The sequence below is a fragment of the Suricata suricatta genome, chromosome 14 (assembly GCF_006229205.1).
Source record: "Suricata suricatta isolate VVHF042 chromosome 14, meerkat_22Aug2017_6uvM2_HiC, whole genome shotgun sequence".
Classification (NCBI taxonomy): domain Eukaryota; kingdom Metazoa; phylum Chordata; class Mammalia; order Carnivora; family Herpestidae; genus Suricata; species Suricata suricatta.
This window is the reverse complement of record NC_043713.1, coordinates 24,247,679-24,269,465: the sequence shown is the minus strand read 5'-3', so window position 1 is coordinate 24,269,465 and position 21,787 is coordinate 24,247,679. Positions and strand designations below refer to the sequence as shown.

At 40.4% G+C, this 21,787-nt stretch overlaps 1 protein-coding gene across 2 annotated transcripts in view; it reads right to left on the bottom strand.

Moving 5' to 3' along the window:
* The window catches only part of DYM (dymeclin), a 334,407-nt gene that overhangs the window by 187,516 nt on the left and 125,104 nt on the right, over nucleotides 1-21,787 (bottom strand). For both annotated transcript variants that reach the window (XM_029923001.1, XM_029923002.1), the window contains exons 9-11: nucleotides 10,182-10,364; nucleotides 4,376-4,554; nucleotides 2,412-2,537 (exon numbers count right to left, since the gene is read on the bottom strand). In XM_029923001.1, the coding sequence (XP_029778861.1) occupies nucleotides 2,412-2,537; nucleotides 4,376-4,554; nucleotides 10,182-10,364 (488 nt within the window). The remainder of the gene's footprint in view (nucleotides 1-2,411; nucleotides 2,538-4,375; nucleotides 4,555-10,181; nucleotides 10,365-21,787) is intronic.

Below are 21,787 nucleotides of genomic sequence, written 5' to 3'. Positions count from 1 at the left end.
TGTTTTGGGTTTTTCCCTTATTATTTTCATTACTTTTTTTTTCCTCTTCTTTTTTTGGTGGTGGGGGTGGTTATGTTTAAATGAACTTGCTTTTACAACACCAAAGACTTAATCATCCATTTCCTATATAAAAGGTAGCTACTTTTTTGCATGGACCTCAAGTATATTGTAGTACAGAGGTAGAATTTAAGGAAAGGTATTAAGCAGGCTGTGTTTTAGCTTATGGGCAAGTAATAAATTGTATCATTTATATTGAATGTATCATAGATAAGCTGCTATATAACGACTGCCACTTCAGATAGCTGTGAAATTAGGTGATTAACTAGTTGTTACTTAACCTTCTAATTGCTGTATAAGTCTAATTACATGAAATAGAAGTTGGGGTTTTGATTTTTTACTTTGCTTTTCTGTTTGGAGTGTCATTGTAACTACTGTATTGTAAATGATGGAAAATAATTGCATATGTTAAAAAAAAGAAAAGAAAAAAGAAAAAAGAGAATATATTATGGCCAAGTGCAGTTTATCCCAGCGAATGTAAGGTTGATTTAATACTCAAAACTTAATCAGTATAATGAACTACATTAACAGACTGCAAAAAAATCCATGTGATTCAGAATATATAAAGAAAGTTTACAACTCAGTAGTAAGATAAAAAAAAAATTTTTTTTACTTTTTTAAACGTTTATTTTTGAGAGAGAGAGCATGCAAGGGGCAGAGAGAGAAGAAGACAGAGGATCTGAAGCAGACTGTACTATCGGTGCAGAGCCTGATGTGGGGCTCAAACCCACAAAGTATGAGATCATGACCTGAGCCAAAGTTGGATGTTTAACAGACTGAGCCACCAAGGTGTCCCCCCAAAACCCAGTTTTTTAAAAGGAAACATGAGTGGGGGACCTGGGCGGCTCAGTCAGTGGAGCATGTGACTCCTGATCTCAGGGTTGTGAGTTCAAGCCTCACGTTGGGTGTAGATTATTTTAAAATATAATCTTTAAAAAAAAATGCACATGGACGTCTGGATGGCTCAGTAGGTTAAGCCTTGGACTTCAGCTCAGGTCATAATCTCACGGTTTGTGCTTCAGAGCCTGCTGCCTATTTCGGAATCTGTGTCTCCTCCTCTCTCTGCCCCTCCCCCACTTGTGCTCTGCCCCTCTCTCTCTCTCTCTCTCTCTCTCTCTCTCTCTCTCTCTCTCTCAAAAATAAATAGAACGTAAAATAAAATTAAAACAAACAAAAACCTATGTACATGTGTTACTTGGACACAAAGAAAATACCAAAGAGGAAGATAAAAATCAGTTTGGGATTGGAACTCACCAACAAAACTAAAGACTTAAATTATGTTACATTGTTTTAAAAAATATGAAACAATTACTTTCTCAGTCTTCTTCTCTTTGTTTCCTATTTTTTTCACTTACTCTGTATACGTAAAAGGCAAACCTGTTTGACAATTTCTGCCACAACTAAAAAGGGGAAATGAAATAGAGGAAAAAAGTAAACACATTTACCTCAATTACTAAAAAAACTGTTTCAAGAGTATTTAGTGAGAGAGAGAGAGAGAGAGAGAGCGAGAGAGCGAGCGAGCGAGCACAAACTGAGAAGGGCAGAGAGAGAGAAAGGGAGGGAGAGAATCCCAGGCAGGCTACACGCTGTCAGCGCAGAGCCTGATGTGGTGCTCGATACCATGAACCGTGAGATCATGACCTGAGCTGAAATCAAGAGTCGGACACTCAGCCAACTGAGCCACCCAGGTGCTCCAAAAAACCATTTTGAGAATTAAAAAAAAATTTTTTTAATATTTATTTATTTTTGAGAGACAGACACACAGACAAAGCACAAGCAGGGGAGGGGCAGAGAGTGGGAAACACAGAATCAGAAGCAGGCTCCAGGCTCCAGGCTGTCAGTTCAGAGCCTGACACAGGGCTCAAACCCACAAACTCTGAGATAATGACCCGAGCTGAAGTCGGACGCTTAACTGACTGAGCCACCCAGGAATCCCTTACTTTTTTTTAATGTTTATTTATTTTGGGGGGGAGAGAGAGAAAGAGTGTGAGCGGGGGAGGGGCATGGGATGGAGAGACAGAATCCGAAGCAGACTCCATGCTCTGAGCTGTTAGCTCAGACCCCATCATGGGGCTGGAACCCACAAACCACCAGATCATGACCTGAGCCAAAGTCAGATGCCCAACTGACTGAGACACCCACGTGCCCCAATTTTGAGAATTTTTAGCAGGCTAAAAATAGTCATTCATAAAGAAAGCACTTCAAAACCTGAAGAAAGACACCATTTCTGAGTCAGGTTCCTGCAGAAACATCTACCAGAAGGAAGAGAAGGGAGAAACGCTAAAGCCGCAGTAAACATGGGGAGGGACGTGCCTCTTCTGTAACTCGGACGCTCTTAAGTAATGAGAACTTACCACTTCGTGAATGGATCTATTAAAGCCATCGTCTTCTGTAAGGATCAGTAATATTATAAGGGCCATATACACATGGTGTGAATTTCTTTCTTCAACATGATACAGAATCTCAAGGATTGGTAAAACCTATCAAATAAAATTTTTAGTTTACTATTCCAATTACTTTATTTAAGACCAATGTTTTCAACCTTCATGCTTTTATTATATACTGTTTTAATTTCGTAGTTAATAGGTTTCTTTAAAGGAAAAAGAAAACCACACAAACCAGCTCATTCATGACTGAACGTACTTTCTCCATGTCGACAGCTCAGAGAGCAGTAAAGAAAACGGTCACCTGCGTGAAGCTCTGCCACCACATAAAGCCTGGGTCTGCAGAGACCGTCTGGGCTAACATGTGACACTGAGCACAGGGAGATATACCTCCAGCCCAGTAGGAATATGTACCTGGGGTATTTTAAGGTATTCTTAAAAATACTAATGTGTCAAACACGATCTTCTTCATAGGAAAGATTGTAGAATAAAAGAACTGAATTGTTAACAACAAAATCAGATCAGTACAGTAAATTTCCTGCCAATAACACATTTTCTAATCATAGCCTCAATGAATGTTACAAAACAAAGGCAAAAGGACAGATAAGGACATCAGTTGAGACATTATCAAAATAATCTATACAAGAAATTAAAAACAGAAGTAAATATATAACCCCCCACCCTCACTCCAAAAAAAAAAACTAAAACAAACCTTTTAAGTTTTTCCTGGTGTATGTCATCTTCTACAGATGACTATTCCCTACATATGCCTATGTACTAATATCCTTACCGTGGAACTTTCTAGAACAGATACTGTCATGGGCTTTCTGCTTATTGCCATCATCTCACCTAGGATACATCAGGCTCAGAATGGTCTCTGCTTATTCCCACCCAGTAAACAGGCCTTCTCTCCAAGTTTTTACTCACATGAGCAGAACACCGTACATCCGATTTTACTATGCTTTCCACATACAACTGGTGGGCAGTTTGTTCATCATGCTTTTGGTCTTTACTGTCACTTTGACATAGAAAATACTCTTCAAACTAATTCTAATACTCCACATTAGTCCGTATTTTATCTTTAACACTGAAAAAATGGCCACTAAATCCCTGGTGGATCCTGCTATCAACTTGTAAACACTGGTACAGAGGGAACATTCCTGTTGCCACCGGCAAGCTGCAGGCTCTTTGAGGAATGTGCACAATTTTATTAATGTACCAACAGCCCACAGGTGTCTCTACAGGATGCATTTCAAATAGAAGATTAACACCTTGGTGAGGGATGGTTATTTTTCCACTCATGGGAGTATTTTTGTTTACATGTTCGTTACAGATGGAAATTAGTGCTTCCCTGCGGGAGTTTCCCAGCCACACAGTGAAGGACAGAGTGCATTTAAGTGCTGTCTGGCACAGGCGCCTTCGACTCTAATGCTCTGGGAACTGAGTTCAGGCAGACCTCAACCGTAAGCCTGCGGGAGGGACGGGACACGTGGGACACCCAGCGGGAGCACCACCCTTACGGATCTCAGCCGCGTCTATCAGGAACTTGCGGCAAACAGGACTAGCTACGTGAACTTGGTAGGTGGACCCTAGCACTGGAAAGAACCACCTGGGCGTAAATATCATGAGGACGGGAGGCGGTGCTTCTTGGAAGACGGATGGGGCTGGCTCACGGGCGGTGGGCAGCTGCGAACGGCCTGCGGTGCAGGGAGGCTGGTCGCGCTGTGCCTCCGGCACTGTGCCCACGCTGCCATGCGCTCTGTCTCGTGCCCAGTAAAACTCCGGCCCCTGCCTGTGCATGCCGGCAGCTCCCCGCCAATCTCCAAGCATCCTCTCTGCAATGAGCCAAACACACCGCCCCGCCTGGGAAAAGAAACTGCTCTTCAGAAGATCACACAATACAAGGAGGAGGCAGTGGGTGGTGTGACACTTACAAGATTTTCCATGTCAGTGCGAGCCAACATGTACGTTCTGACGTTGCTGTTCTGATGCAGCAGCGTGTACAAGAGGAGCGTCGCCTGGTCAGACGTCTGCTGCTCACACAGAGCTGTGTACAAACTGTTGAAGTTGATCTGGAAGGCGTGTGGGATTGACGAGGGAAAAGGACTGCTATCTGGAACACGGGAAACACATTATTGAAGCATCGTGTTAGTGATTTCTGGGCGGTGCCTCATATAAACGATAAAAGCCCTGGCAATGTAGACAATTTGATTCCCATTAATTCTGCATGTTGCTGCATTTCAGGTTCAAAGTTTCTATTTCAATTTTAAATTTTATTTAAAGAACTAAAGTATGGTGACTAGAGCTGATAACACCACTGTATAACTGAAATTTGCTAAGAGAATAGTAGGGAAATGTTCTCACCAAAGGGGGGGGGCTGGGACAGTTTATTTCTCTACTATCTAAACCACAGCCTTCGAATGATTATAAATATATGTGCAAACCACTTAACAGAGTGACATTTTATATTTTAAAAAGCCAAATATTTAAAAAACTAACTAAGTCACATACTTTGACTTCACTTACTCTGTTTGCATTAATATTGCTAAATTAAACTGGCCATAAGAACATAAGCTTAAATAAACTGAGCTACGGGCCCAGGCCAGAGGCCCTTTAATAAATGCAATTGACCGTGACATTTGAACTTTTCTGTTACCAAAATTAAATGACCACCAGTCCTAAATAAAGAATACTGAAACAAAGAATATAAAAGTTTCTACATAAAACAGAAAATCCTCTTATAAGGGCTTAAAAAGAAAAAAGGACTTCAAGCTAATTTTTTTCAAATGAATAAATATGGCTCAAGTATTCACCAATGTCACTAATCCATTTATGAAGAAAGTAGCTAGGATAGCAACATATAATTTAACTACTTTTATTTTTTAACTGTTTTAAAAATTTGTTCATTAGGTAAACTGTACCCCCAACATGGGACTTGAACGCCTTGGGATCAGGCGTTGTACATTCCGCTCCACCAGCGAGGCTCCCCCAGCTGGTCGTGAAGTATTACCAGCATCAGCGTGCTCAGCATTAGCTTCTATAGTAGAATATACTGAGCCTCAGACAACTATCAGAACATGTATGTAATTTTTTTTGTAAATCTTTCTTTTCAAGTTTACTTATTTATTGTGAGAGAGAATTAGCAAGCATGCGCACATGTGAGAAGATGAGGGGGGAGAGAGAGAGAGAGAGAGAGAGAGAGAGAGAGAGAGGGAGAGAAAGAGAGAATCCCAAGCAGGCTCCACATTCTCAGCTCAGAGCCCTACGTGGGACTCCAAATCCACCAATCGTGAGATCATGACCTGAGCTGAAACCAAGAGTTAGACGCCTAACTGACTGAACCACCCAGGCGCCCCTGTAAATCTTTTCTTAGAATCACTAGCATGGTGAAAACCATTATTCCCAGCCATGTGGGAAAATTCCTAATACTGCAAAACTAACAGAGCAGAGCCCCTTTCCTCCCATTAACTGTACTCGCTTAGACACTGAAGCCAGAATGTTAGCAAGTCAAAAAGGAGGGAAAGACAGGTAACTGACTTAGTATAATCTTATTGGATAAAAATACTGGAACCTGACAGCACAACAAGCTCATTATTTTAGTATCTTCAATATCTTGAAAAGAACCAAGATTTTTTTAAATGTTTATTTATATTTCAGAGAGAGAGAGAGAGAGAGAGAGAGAGAGAGAGAGAGAGGGAGAAACAGAGCCCAAAGCAGGCTCCAGGCTCTGAGCTGTCAGCACAGAGCCCGATGAAGGGCTCGAACTCACAAATGGTGAGATCAGAGCTGAGCCGAAGTTGGACCCTCAACGCACTGAGCTACCCAGGCACCCTACCAAAGATGTTTTTTTGACACAGAACCAGTAGCAAAAAAATAAACAAATGAAAGTAAAATTGTAAAAGAACTGCTTTAGAATCTCCACAGGCTTCACTTGTAGGGAACAGAGAGGTGCGCCAACACACTTTTGATAGCACAGTCCCATACCTCTTAGAGTCTCCTTTCTAACCTATACGCTTGTGAGAATCTCTAAAAAAAGTCTTCAACTTTAGTATAAAGTGCCCTCACTTTTCTTGCCACATTTAGATTATAGGTTATTTTTTCAATCCTAACAGTGTATTTTTTGACAGTTACAAAAACCATTGTTTTTTGTGACGTATTTTTGCAAAGGATGGTGAAAGGAAGCGTTGCAGGTCCTCTGTGAGTATGCAAATTGTTGGGAGCTGCACGTTTTTTGGCGGCCTCAGGCAAGGAGATATTGCTCTCCAGGGAGAGACCAAGAAAAACAAGATTTACATCTGGAGGCTAGGAGAGTGCATTTCCTGGTCCGAGATTCAGAGACAGTCATACTGAGCCAGACGAAAAAAGCCAAAATGAACAAAAGATCAAACCGCATTCGGGTTTATGCAGCGCTAATCTTCCCCCGCCCATTATTGCGGACAAAAGTCTGGGCACTTCTTTTTGATGATGTGTTTGGAGTTTCAGTTTCGGTTTCCCTTTCTCTAATAATCATTTGACTCTGTTACCTGGCAACCAACCTGGGCCAGTTTCCCGCCCCCTAATCCTATAAAGGTTTGATTTCTTTTTCAATAAACGGGCTTGATCAGAAATCACTTGTCTTGCCTCACTCTCTGGGCATCCCCTTCCTGCCCTATTTCTCTCTCCCTCCCTCAGGAACAGACCGCAAGGATTTACCGCCCTGCTGGCCGGGGTGGGACCCGACAGCAAATCACTACGCCATCTACAGAACACGTGATGGAGGAAGATTTGGACACGCTCTGCTCTTGACAATGGAAGCAAAGTAACCTGTTTGCCAAGCGGTATTCTATCTGACCACAAATGATACATGTGTGATATGTGTATCTGTCACATCTGTATATTACTAGCTAACAAGTGCTATGAACTAGCTCTTACACTGACAGATCTACATGTTTATCCCTTATCTCATGCATACCAGGATCACATCACTAATCTGACCAACTTCACAAAGGATGAAATAGAGGCTTGGAGAGATGAACTTTCCCAAGAGCAGCCCCGAGTAAAACACGAGTCACCCTCTCTGGTCTTCACTGCATTATCCTGCTTCTTAAAATTATAGCAATAACAGAATGACTCTGTACTATGATAAATACTCATTTAATTTTTATAAAAACCCTGTGCAGTAGAGATTATAACCCCTGCTTTATAGATTAAAGACACTGGTATTTAAAGACTAAAAACTGAGGGCACTTGGGTGGCTCAGTCAGTTAAGCTTCTGACTCTTGATTTCAGCTCAGGTCATGATCTCATGGCTCGTGGGTGTGAGCCCCATGTTGGGCTCTGCACTGGTGGTGTGGAGCCTGCATGGGATTCTCTATCTCCCTCTCTCTCTGCCCTTGCCTCTTCCCGCAGAATAAATAAAATTAAAAAATTTTTAAAAAATAAATAAAAACTAGGATATGAACCCAAGGCAGTTTAACCCTAAAGTCAATGCTCAGAATCCCTGCACCAAACTGTCCACCAAAAAGATGGCTACCCTAGAAAGGGTCAACCTTAAATAGTAACTTCTGGCCTCAGCATCAGAAGTAACAATATATACCATACACTGAGTACCTAGGTATGTTGTGAATACTAAGCTAATCATCTTAAAACCTTACCTTGCATGTGCTGATACAAATATTAGGTAACATTATTCCCATTTGAAAGACAAAGCCGGGGAGGCTGGAGGGTAAGCGAGCTGTGAGAAGCTTCACAGCTCTGCAGTGACAGAAGTGTGGCACGAACTTGGTCTTCCCGATTCCAAAACCTGCTTGTTTTTTTTTTCCTTTTCAATTTTTTATTTAAATTCTAGTTAGTGGGGCACCTGGGTGGCTTAGTCAGTTGAGCAGCCAACTTCGGCTCAGGTTACAATCTTGTGGTTCATGAGTTTGAGCCCTGCATTGGGCTCTGTGCTGACAGCTCAGAGCCTGGAGCCTGCTTCAGATTCTGGGTCTCCCTCTCTCTCTGCCCCTCTCCCACTCATGCTCTGTTTCTCTCTGTCTCAGTAATAAATAAAAAAAAATTAAAAAATATTTTAATAAAAAAATAAGTTCTAGTTAGTTAATATACAGTGCAATATTGATTTCATGAGTAGGATTCTGTGATTCATCATTTACATATAACATTTACATCATTTACACATAACACCTAGAGCTCATCAAGTGCCCTCCTTAATGCTGGGGACCTATCTCGCCCATCCCCCACCTACCTTCCTCCATCAACCCTCAGTTTGTTCTCTGTCTTTAAGGGTCTCTTATGGTTTGTTTCCCTCTCTTTTTTTCTCCCCGCTGCCCCAAGCCCCCAACCAATATGTTCATCTGCTTTGCAAAACTTGTTTTCTTGGGACGCCTGTGTGGCTCAGTCAGTTAAGACTTGGGCTCAGGTCATGATCTCGAGGTTCATGGGTTCAAGCCTCGCATTGGGCTCTGTGCTGACAGCTCAGAGCCTGCAGCCTGTTTCAGATTCTGTGTCTCCCTCTCTCTCTGCCCCTCCCTTGCTCACACTCTGTCTCTGTTTCAAAAATAAATAAGCATTAAAATAAATAAACAAACAAACAAATAAATACATACTTGGGTTGTTGTTGCTTTTTACCAGTAAACCACAATGGAATAGTAATGGGAACAGAAAAGTACTATCAGATACATGAGTTTTCATTTTTTCTCTCTCATATTGTTAGAGATTACCTATCATTATTTTCCCCTACAAACAGTTATACCAGAGTTGGCAAAGGCACACCCAACTGGCACACTCGGTTCATTAGAGAAGCTTGCGTGGCCCAGCTGGTTAAGCCTCTGACTCTTGACTTCGGCTCAGGTCGTGATCTCACAGGCTCATGAGATCGAGCACCATGTCAGGCTTCGTGCTGTCAGCACGGAGCCTGCTTGGGATTCTCTCTCTCCACTCTTCCTCTCTCTCAAAATAAATAAATAAACATAAAAGAATAAAAAAGAATGTGTATTAGAACTCCAGAAAGGAACGTGGCAAAGTATGTCAGAAGCTTTAAAAATGTTCCTGTCCAATAATTTCACTTCTTACCCATGGGAATTACACTAATGTTCAGTACATCTAGCTACTGTCTTAATTTGCCTTATGGAGCATAATCTTTTGATTGGAGATTACGCTGTTAACATGGACCTATCTACCGTGCTCTACAGGGCAAGTTAGAGCCGACAGGCACACCCACCACCTGTTGTGGAAATACAGTTTTAACAAACCAGCAATGCTCACTTCCTTATTATCTATGCCCGCTTTCTGTGCTACCACAGCAGAGTTAAGAGGTGGGAACAGACCCCACATGACCCTACAGAGGGGTCCGCCCCTTTGCAGAAAAAGTTTACTGAGTTCTAATTTTTAGTTTTATAAAACTCTAACTAGAATACCAACGTTAAATGAAAAACTTCTAACAGTCTATCACATGGAGTCTTCTGGGTTAATCCCCATCCCTCATGGGTGGGACAGGGGGATCTAAATTAAGTGCATGGCTGGCTTGGTTATTCTTGGACCAAAAAAATAAAATAAAAGTAACTTTAAGTGGATCTAAAGAACCCCAGCTCTTATCTAAGATTTATTTGACCTTCCTGATACTACAGGTAGAAAACTTTAAGTCTCTTTCATCTTTAACCAACATGAAAACATACAAATGCTCATCTCCACAACTATAAAACCGTAACACGGGTAAGCGATACCTCAGCAGAAAGAATATTCCGAGAACAAAGCAGCACACACCTTGCGTGTTCTTAAAGGACATGATGGCCTGTCGGTAGGGGTTCGGGGCATCCACAGCATCGGTCAGGTTGGCCAGCACCAGCAGAAGCAGGAGACTCTGGTTGGCCAGAGGGGAAGAAAGTTCTGGAGCGGCAGCTGCTTTGCTGCCCACGCCGCCCAGTGTGAAGACAGTCCAGAGGCCAGCTTGAGAGAAAAACACACAGGTGAGAAGTGCTGGGACTAGGAAGATGGAAGTACACACTTCTGTCTGATACTGTACACTTTTTTGTATTTAACACTTTGAAATAACACTCTTTTCAGTTATTAAAGTAAAACAAGTCCAGTACATGAAAAGTCTCATATTGCCCAAGGATAAGAAATTTTTTAAGAGCATCATTCCCTACTCCTATAATCCACTTTCTTTCACTTCCCAGAGATAACCACCTCTAAGCTTTGGTCTTTCTAGATTTTCTTTACATATCAAAACATCTACAAAATTATAAGAAAACTTCATGTACAATTTTAATACCAATAGATTTCAAAGCCTAAGCAAAATGCTAAAATATCTAGGAAGATACAAAATACCAAAATTGGCCAAAGACAAAAGCCTGAATGAACACATAACCTTAGAGGAACGGAAAACAGAGTCCAAGCGCTAGCCCTGAACACCAGATCCAGCCTGAAGCTTACAAGTAAGTCCGCCAAACCCTCCTCGAACAGGCAAGTCCCATGTGACACAAGCAGCTCCAAAGTACACGACAAGAGACCTATTTACACAACTCGTGTGACAGTTCAGGTATCAGAGAAATCTCCCTGCCGTACACACTGCACAACGACAGCATTTAAAACAAGACGGGGACATGAGAAGAGAGGCTTGTAGACAGCCCCAATCAAACCAAAGCAGATGAAACCTTACAGAAAAATTTGTTAAAAGAACGAATGCACCATGATCGTGAAAGTTTTGTCCCTGAAATGCAAGAATTGTTTGTCCTTTTAGAAATCTATTCATTTGCAGGCAGGCATTCCTCAGAGATACTGCAGGTTTGGTTCCAGACTACTGGAATAAAGAGAACAGTACTGTGGTAAAGTGAAACTTTTGGTTTCCCACTGCAACATAAGAGTTGTGCTTATGCTATCCTGTAGTGTATGAAGTGTACAATACCATTAGGTCTAAAAAAATGCACATACCTTAATTAAAAACTACTTTATTATTAAAAAATGCTAGCAATCATCTGAGCTTTCTGCTGGCTGTAATCACGGATCACATATCACCATGACAAACAGATTAATGAAAAAGTTTGAAGAATTGTGAGAATTACCAAAATGCGATACAGAGACACAGAGTGAGCAAATGTGATTGGAAAATGGTGCTGAGAGACTTGCTCAATGCGAGGTTGTCACAAACCTTAAAACAAACAAACAAACAAACAAACAAATAAATGCAGTATCTGCAAAGTACAATAAAGCAAAACACAATAAAATGAGGTATGCTTGTTACTCAGTGTAAAAAGATGGAGGAAAAGATAATGTGGCCAAATTTTAAAATAAAATTAAAACCTATTAAGAATTCTTACAAGCTAGAAAAGAAAAGTAACCTCTTTGGATTCTAAAGTCCGTCTAAGCAAAACTCCACAAAGGTCAGAGATTAGAAGAACGCCCCTATGGTTCAGCCATCCCCACTGAACCACTGGCGCTCTGAGCAGAAGCCTCAAGGCAAAGGAGAAAAAGGACTTCCCCTCACTTCTCCCCAAAAGAGAATAAAATTTCATTCTTTGCAAGCAACCTGACTGTGCACTGGCCAGCAGAGTAGCCAGCAACCACTGTGGGTGCTGGGCACGTGAAATGTGGTTCATCCCAACTGCTTCGTGCTGCAAGTGTAAAATAAAATACTCAATTCTGAAGATTTAATACAAAAGTAAAAAATGTTTGCCGATGTGTAAATATTGATTACATGTTGAAATGATAATATTTTGGACATATTAAAGTGTATTTTTAAAAATTTTTTTAACGTTTATTTATTTTTAAGAAACAGAGCATGACAGGAGAGGGGCAGAGAGACAGGGAGACACAGAATTCGAAGCAGGCTCCTGGCTCTGAACTCTCAGCACAGAGCCCAACGCGGAGCTCAAACCTACAGATCGTAAGATCATGACCTGAGCCAAAGCTGAATGCTCAACCAACTGAGCCACCCAGGCACCCCATAAAGTGTATTGTTAAAATAAGCTTCACCTGTTTTACTTTTTCTTTTTTTTTTAAGTTTCTATTTTATTTTAATTTTTAAAAAATGTTTTATTTATGAGAGACAGAGCGAGCAAGGGAAGGTCAGAGAGCGAGGAAGACACAGAATATGAAGCAGCTCCAGGCTCTGAGCTAGCGATCAGCACAGAGCCCGACACGGGGCTCAAACCCACGAACTGTGAGATCATGACCTGAGCCGAAGCCGAACGCTTAACTGACTGAGCCACCCAGGCGCCCCTGTTTTACTTTTTCAATAGGACTACCAGAAAATTTTTAAGTACATATGTAGTTTGCATCTGTGGCTCACATATCTATCAGACACAGCAGCTCTAGAACATCAAGAGAACTGAATGACACACGATCAGAATGAAGAGATTTTGGTTCAGCTCTAGGACTAAAAGAGTAACATATAAAAAATCAGAAACCTGCTTATTCAAGAGCAATAAATAATGACAAAGTCCCTCACCACAGCAACAAACAGATAATAAAATCTTCCAGAATCAATAAAATCTTCCAGAATCAATACAAAAGAGAGGCGCCTGGGTGGCTCAGTTGGTTAAGCGTTCAACTTCAACTCAGGCATGATCTCGCAGTTGAAAAGTTAGAGCCCAGCATCGGTCTCTGTGCAGACAGCTCAGAGCCTGGAGCCTGCTTCGGATTCTGTATCTCCCTCTCCTCCCTGCCCCTCCCACTGGCTAGCACTCTGTCTCTCTCTCTCTCTCAAAAATAAACAAACATACAAAAAAAAAAAAAAAAGACTCAACAGAAAAGAAATGTGTAAGACCTTCAGGCGGATAACCACAGACCTTGAGACTGAAGGCCATATAAGATCGAGATATTGCTGAGGAGGAATGCTCCTGGTTCAACAGCAGAATTTTTATAAAGCTAAGGTCATTTACAGTGATACTGGCAGTAGACAAATTAGTTAGACCAGAAATGAGCTCAAGTTCAGAAACAGAACCACATATGTTCGAGAATTAACCTTATGACACAGGTAGCATTCCAAATGAGTGAATAGACAAAATTCTAGAAATGTCTTAGGGACAACAGAATTTAATCATTTTTCCCAGTATTTAATTATAAAAGAACCTGTATAAACCTTGAGTTCAAAAAGCCTTTCTGTTATGCAAGAAAACAAAATTCACGAAGATACAAAGAACAGTGGCTCCTGGGTGACTCAGTAGGTTAAACGTCCAACTCTGGATTTAGGCTCGTCAGGATCTCACAGAACGTGAGTTGGAGCTCCATGTCAGCACGGAGCCTGCTTGGGATTCTCTCTCTCCCTCTCTATCTGCCCCTCCCGTTCTCGCACTTGCTCGTTCTCTCTCTCTCTATCTCTCCAATAAATAAATGTTTTTTATTTTTATTTTATTATTTAAATTTTTTTTAATGTTTTTTATTTATTTTTGAGAGACAGCGCAAGCAGGGGAGGGTCAGAGAGAGAGGGAGATACAGAATCTGAAATAGGCTCCAGGCTCTAAGCTAGCTGTTAGCACAGAGCCAGATGTGGGGCTCGAACCCATGAACCGTGAGATCATGACCTGAGCCAAAGTCAGACGCTCAACCGAATGAGCCACCCTAGGGCCCCAATAAATGTTTTTTTAAAAAGAGAAGATACAAAGAATAGTAATTTGACTATTTAAAAAATTAAATACTTAAATGTGATTAAATATATCATAAATAATAGGGGAGAAAACATCAGTAACATATAAAAAAGAAAACAGATATTTACTTTTTAAAAAGGGACCTCCTGCAAATCAGTAAACAAAAGAAAGCTACAACCCAAAATAAAAATGGGCAACAGAAATCCAAAGCAATTAAGACAAATTAACTGATGTGTTAACAAGATCATCTAAGAAAACAAAACATTTTTAGACTTACTAACACGCAGATTGGTAATGGTATATAGAAAATCACCAACAGTAAGAGATCAGAGTGGTACCAGATTTTTGAAGAATATCTGGCAGTTCTCATTGAAATTAAAAAATGCACGCCCCTACCAAACAGTAATTTTTTTTATCTCATAGATCCTTTTAATGAATTATTATTTCATTCTAAAGATAACAGTTCTTGAACCATTAGCAAAAGATAGCTTTTAAAATAAGGCACTGAAATAGCTGCAAACATACTATACTTTAACACAATGAAACATAATGAAAAGTATTCTGAATGAGAAAAGTAAATAAAATAAATAAGACCAGTTCTGTAACCTGCACAACGCACAGTAAGTTAACCAGTAAATAAGAAACTGTATGCATAAATCACAGGGTTGCTCTGGCCCTTCACGTCCACTGAGTTGTAGTAATTTTCTTCTCATACTAGAGAACACTTGAACAGTCACGCTAAGATGCATTAACAGGAATATTTAAGATTGCTTATAACTGTCAGATAATAGAAACAATGCAGATGTTCACCAACAGTAAATGGCTACATAGCTATGGTTTATCTATACCATGGAATACAATAGAAGAGTTAAGATATCCATGTATTAAAAAGGAAATATCTCTTAAGATATACTGCTAAGTTAAGAAAAAGTTGCAGAAAATTTGAGGTTATAATTTAAAAATCACTCACCAAATCACATATGTATATGTGTGTGCATGTGTGTGATAAATATTAAAGAAAAACAGAAAAACAGAAGGACTACCAACAACAGACTCTTAACTACAGACGACAAACAGGGTCACCGGAGAGGAGGTGGGTGGGGGATGGTTGAAATAGCTGAAAGGGATTAAGAATATTTATCCTGATGAGCACTGAGTACAGAGCTGCTGATTCACTCCTGAAGCTAACTCTATCAGAATTAAAACCCAGGAAGAATAAAGTGTACATCATACTGGTAACAGAAATTACCTCTAGCATGCAATTCAAGGAAGACTTTTGCTTTATTTCTATTGTCAAATTTTTGCTGTAAGAATATATTCATTTATTTCTTTAAAAATAAATGTGGGGGCATGTGGGTGGCTCAGTTTGGCTCAGGTCATGAGCTAACAGTTTGTGGGTTCCAGCCCTGCATCAGCCTCTGTGCTGACAGCTCAGAGCCTGGAGCCTCTTTCTTATTCTGTGTCTCCCTCTGCCTCTGCCCCTCCCTTGCTCACACACACAATCTCTGTCTCAGTCTCTCAAAAATAAATAAACATCAAAAACTTTTTTTTAATGTAAAACACAGCAATCAGAAAACATAACAAAATAAAAGATACCCAAATTGGTAAAGAAGTCAAGCTTTCACTCTTTAAGCATGACATGATACTCGACATGGAAAACCTGAAAGACCCTACCAAAAACTGCTGGAGCTGACACATGAATTCAGCAAAGTCATAGGATATGTAATCAATGTACAGAAATCAGTTGCATTTCTATACACCAATAATGAAGTAACAGAAAGAGATATCAGGGAATCGATTCCATTTACAGTTGCATCAAAAACCATAAAATACCTACAAATAAACCTAACCAAGGAGGTAAAAGATCTATATGCTGAAAACTACAGAAAGCTTACGAAAAAAAACTGAAGACACAAAGAAATGCTCATAGACTGGAAGAATGAATATTGGTAAAATGTCAATACTACCTGAGGCAATCTACACATTCAATGCAATCCCCATCAAAATAGCACCAGAATTTTTCACAGAGCTGGAACAAACAATCCTAAAATTTATAGGGAACCACAAAGGCCCTGAATAGTCAAAGTCATGTTGAAAAAGAAAACCAAGCTGGAAGCATCACAATCCCAGACTGTAACCTGTATAAGAAAGCTGTAGTCATCGAGAAAATATGGTATTGGCACAAAAACAGACACATAGATCAATGGAAGAGAGAACCCAGAAATGGACTCACAAATATATGGCCAACTAATCTTTGACAAAGCAGGAAAAAATATCCAATGGAAAAAAGAAGGTCTTTTTAGCTAATGGTGCTGGAAGAACTGGACAGTAACATGCAGAAGAATGAACCTGGACCACTTTCTTAACACCATACACAAAATAAATCTGAAATGGATGAAAGACCTAAATGTGAGACAGGAGACCATCTAAATCCTACAGGGGGAAACAGGCAGCAACCTCTTTGACCTTGGCCGAAGCAACTTCTTACCTGACATATCTCTGAAGGCAAGGGAAGTAAATAAAAGCAAAAATGAACTACTGGGACCTCATGAAGATAAAAAGCTTCTGCACAGCAAAGGAAACAATCAACAAAAATAAAAGGCAATGGATGGAATGGGATGAAGACATTTGCAAATGACACACTGGATAAAGGGTTAGTATCTGAAATCTATGAAGAATGTACCAAACTCACCCAAAAAAACAGTCCAGTGAAGAAATAGAAGACATTCAGATGGCAAACAGATACATGAAAAGATGCTCAACATTGTTCATCATCAGGGAAATACAAATCAAAACCACCATGAGATACCGCACACTGGTCAGAATGGCTAAAATTAACAACTCAGCAAGCAACAGATGATGGAAAGGATGTAGAGACAGGGGAATCCCACTGCGCTGTTGGTGGGAATGCAAATGGTCAGGCCCTCTGGAAAACAGCATGGAGGTCTGTCAGAATTGTAAAAATAGAACTACCCTACAACCCAGCAATTGCACCACTAGGAATTTATCCAAAGGATACAAAAATGCTGATTCGAAGGGGCACATGCACCCCAATGTTTATAGCAGTGCTATTGACAATAGCCAAAGTATGGAAAGAGCCCAAATGTCCATCAACTGATGAATGGATTAAGAAGATGTGGTATGTGTGTGTTATACATTATATATATGTTATACATATATATGTATACACCACACACACACACACACACACACACACACACACACAATGGAATACTATTTGGTGATAAAAAAGAATGAAATCTTACCATTTGCAACTGGAGGGTATTATGCTAAGTGAAATAAGCCAGTCAGAAAAAGACATATCATATGACTTTACTTGTATGTGGAATCTGAGAAACTTAACAAATGAACAGGAAAAATAAGATAAAAACAGAGAGGGAGGCAAACAACAGACTCTTACACACAGAAAACTGTGAGGGTTAATGGGGGTGGGGAGTGGGGTAAACGGGCGATGGGCACTGAGGAGGGCACTTGTTGGGATGAGCACTGGGTGTTACATGTACGTGATGAATTACTGTGTTGTGCTCCTGAAGTCAAGACGATTGCTTCTCAGCCTTTTGGCTAAGATCGAATATAATATCTGAAGTCAAGATGACACTGCATGTTAAGTTACTTGAGAAATAAATAAATAAATAAACAAACAAATAAATAAGTAAATAAAAATAAATGTAAAACAATGAAACTAAATAGAATACAGACCTCATAGGTATATAATTAAGTAGAATATTGAAAAACCTTTCAATACATCATTAAGTGGAAATGCAAATCACAAAACAGTATACATACACACAACACGCCCTACTTATTTTTTAAAAAATTATAGATGCACACCTTTCCGCACGTAAATGCACCTACAGGTGTCTGGGGGATGTCCTTTTACAGAAATTATCTCTGGTCATAGAGCAAAGTAGGAGTGAAGGTGGCCTGAAGGACTTTCTTATTTCGTTCAGTTTATTCCTCTGACTCGTGTACAACATGGACATATCAATATTCAAACATAACTTTAAAAAATATTTTTAATGTTTATTTATCTTTGAGAGAGAGAGACAAAGTGTGAGTGGGCAAGGGGCAGAGAGAGAGGGAGACACAGAATCCAAAGCAGGCTCCAGGCTCTGAGCTGTCAGCACAGAGCCCGATGTAGGGCTCGAACCCACAAACCATGAGATCATGACCTGAGCCAAAGTCGACACTTAACCGACTGAGCCACCCAGGCACCCCTCAAGCATAACCTTCAATTAAAAACACTAATGAAAGAAGTAAGGGAGAAAATTCCTGGCCACCAACCCCACAAGATAGGATGCAATACGCACCTGGGCCAGGGGATACAGCCTGATGATTTTGATTTTTAAAAAACACCTCCCGACAATTTTGGAGGGATAAACACTAACACGTTAACATTGATTAGACCTAGGATGGTGGCAATGGTCATGATATTTTAGTCTTTGTACTCATCTAGGTTTTTTTTAATTATGTATTGCAATGAGCAGATGACATTTTTTTAAAACATTTTTTAATATTTTACTTATTTTTGTGAGCCACAGAGAGAGACAGAGCATGAGTAGGGGAGGATCAGAGAGAGAGGGAGACACAGAATCTGAAACAGGCTCCAGGCTCTGAGCTGTCAGCACAAAGCCCAATGCAGGGCTTGAACCCACGAACTGTGAGATCGTGACCCGAGCTGAAGTCTCCGAATGAGCCACCCAGGCACCCAGATGACATTTGTAAAGACCACCTTTGTTAAGGAAATTAAATGCTTTTGTAAAGAAATTTTAAATGGATGGCAAATAAGCAAAACTGGAAATGTTATTTTCCCTGAACTAACATAGATACTTTTTATTTCTTTTATACCGTCAACAGCTCAGTGTGAAATTAGAAATGTGTTCATTTCTAATATTTTATCTTTTCAAGTGAACACGTGATCTAAAACTATAGCATGGACCCCTATCAATATATCATTTCTTACCTAACTGTGGCCCTGCAAATCTCAGCTGTGTTCTATGACTCCCGGGAATGACTTTACGATTCCTCTGGGGGTCCTCCTGCCCACGTTTTGGAGGTCCCCAAAGGGAGGGTCAACGTGCACAGAACACCCTGTACGAACCAGCAGTGCAGGCACAAGCAAACTTGAGGCCCAGCAAGAGAAATTAGCCAAAGGATGTTTTTTTAACGTAGGAAAGATTTTAAGATGATTGAGACAGGTCATAAAATTTCTGTTAAGCCCTGGGCTCTCGGCTTTTCATTAGAAAAATCTGGGATATCTGAATAAAAATGATCAACTAATAATCGATCATGACACATCACAAACTTAAACTTACTCAACGTTCATGTTACAGCTGCGAAATGTGAACCATCTCCTAAGAAAATCAGAATCATGTAAGAAAGTGCAACCAGCAGCCAATCCTATTTGCTCTGGGACTGCCTTGTTTGCCTTCACATTTTTATAAAAAGTTTCCAATCACTTCCTTCCATGCAAAGCCTGCCCTGGGCGCCGGGGCCTGCATACCCCTGCCTCCACCACAGTGTGCTCCAGGATCACGCGCAAAGGAAAACACAATAGGGAAGTTCAATCTGCAAGAAAAATAACCCCAAAGCACTCTCCAAGGTAAAAAGGTAAATGGCTTTTGTGTTTGTTGTTGTTTTTCTGTTTGTTTGTTTTCCGGATTCTCTCCACAGCTGTGCATCTATGGGACTAAGAGAACTAAGAACAGATTGGCCCTGGACACATCTCTAAGGGCACAACTTCACTCTCAGTTTTATTTTCCCCTTTCAGGTTTTCCCAAGTGGGCTGAGCAGCTGCATGTAATGCCAGACAAACTCAGTTTTTGTTAGGAAGCTGCAGTAAATATTGCTGAAGCGCCCTCTCCTTACACAGAAGGGAGGCAGGCTGCCAGGGCCTACATTGCAGTTTAAACTGGCCCATGATACTGGACCTGGATTCTTCCAAGAGTTCGTTTCTTTTTGCTGATCCAAGTCTCTGATCTGTGACCCAAGAATTTTAGTGGGATTGCATTTTCCTGTTGGCAAACAAAATTTCTCTCCAACAGAAAACCACGGGAACGTTACAGTATATTTCCTTCTGTTCTAAAAAAGCAAATTAAGGATGGGCTCCCAAGTGTTTTAATTGTGTCCCTCAGGTCTTCCAAATAAACTCTTAAAATAAAATGGAACTAAAACTAATAAGTTCTGAAATAAACTAAAACAAATCTGGTGTTGATGATTCAATGTTTTTAAAAGTATGGACTCAAGAGTATTTATCCGTAACAATAAAACTGTGAGGGAGGGGACAGGTCTCATCACCAATATAACTGGTGTGACAAAACCGATGACTTTTTAAAACTGAACTGAGTGTAAAAAATTAGATGGATGCCTCAGATGTTACTGAGGGTAAGAGGGAGGGCATCGCTGCGTCCTGCTCAGTGTGAGCTGTTCTCTCCCACTGGGCACACATACTAAAGTTGTTTCCCATAAGCTCTTCCACACTGAGCCCTTGGTTTTGCTAAGTGTTACATCCTAAGAGGTAAAAGGTGAAAATGTGTTAAAATTCTGGCAAAGGGAACAAAATGACTAGAATGGAAGACACATTGCTACTCACAAAACACCTGTTCACCTGCGATCATTACTTGATCAGGAAGCCATGTTTTAAGCATTTTGTATTTTTTTGAAAACCCACTAGTTTCTTTCACTAAACACAGGCATCTAGTGTGCTTTAAAAATATGGCTGAACAGGGGCGCCTGGGCGGCTCAGTTGGTGGAGCGTCCGACTCTTGATTTCAGCTCAGGTTGTGATCTCAGTTCGTGGGATTGAGCCCCTCACTGGGCTCCATGCTGACACAGTGGCGTCTGCTTGGGATTCTCTCTCTCCTCTCTCTCTGCTCCTCCCCTGCCTGTGCTCTCTCTCAAAAATAAACAAACATGAAAAAAAGTTTTCTTTAACTGACTGAATATGCTGGGTTATTATCACATTGTAATTTTTTAAATTTAAAATGATGGAAAGTAGGCTCCAGATTAGCGCTTCCAGTAGAATGCCTGGTTTTCATGAATGGATTATTGATGTTATGCGGCAGACCTCAACCTTACAGAACCAGAGTGGAGGGCGAGCTGTTGGGGTCCAACTACAAAGTGACACAAAGGGGCTTCCAACGGTGACGGCCATGATCAGTATCTTCATTACAGTGGTTTTCACGTAACTGTACATACTTGTTAAAACTTATAAAACTGGACACAGAAAAAGCAAATTTTACTGTATATAAATTATATGTCAATAAACTCGACTCCGCCTTTTCCTCTCCAAAAACATGTTGGCATGGATGTGCAGCAAGTGGAACTCTCATTTACTCTAGTGAGAGTGTAAACTGGTGCAAATAATTTGGAAAACCAATATAAGTGAATGGGGCACAACCAGAACCCAGCAATTCCACTAATTATTTTGTTAGTGGACCAACAAAATGTTTACATGTGTGCAGAGACAGGTACAAGAAGGTACACAGCAGCATTGTCTTAATAGCCAAAAGCTGGAAATGTCAAATACATATTACAGCAGAAAGGGTAAATGTCGATGGTCTTAAAATGGAATACTACATAACAATAAAAGCGAACAAACTATGCTTCATACAAAAACATGGGACAATTTTACAAATAAGCAAAAGAAGGAAGACGCAAAAGAGTACATAGCATATGATACCATTTATATAAATTTCAAAACCAGACAAAAGTGTAGCACTAGATGTCGGGACAGCGGTCTCCTTTGCAGTTGGGGCGGGGAGA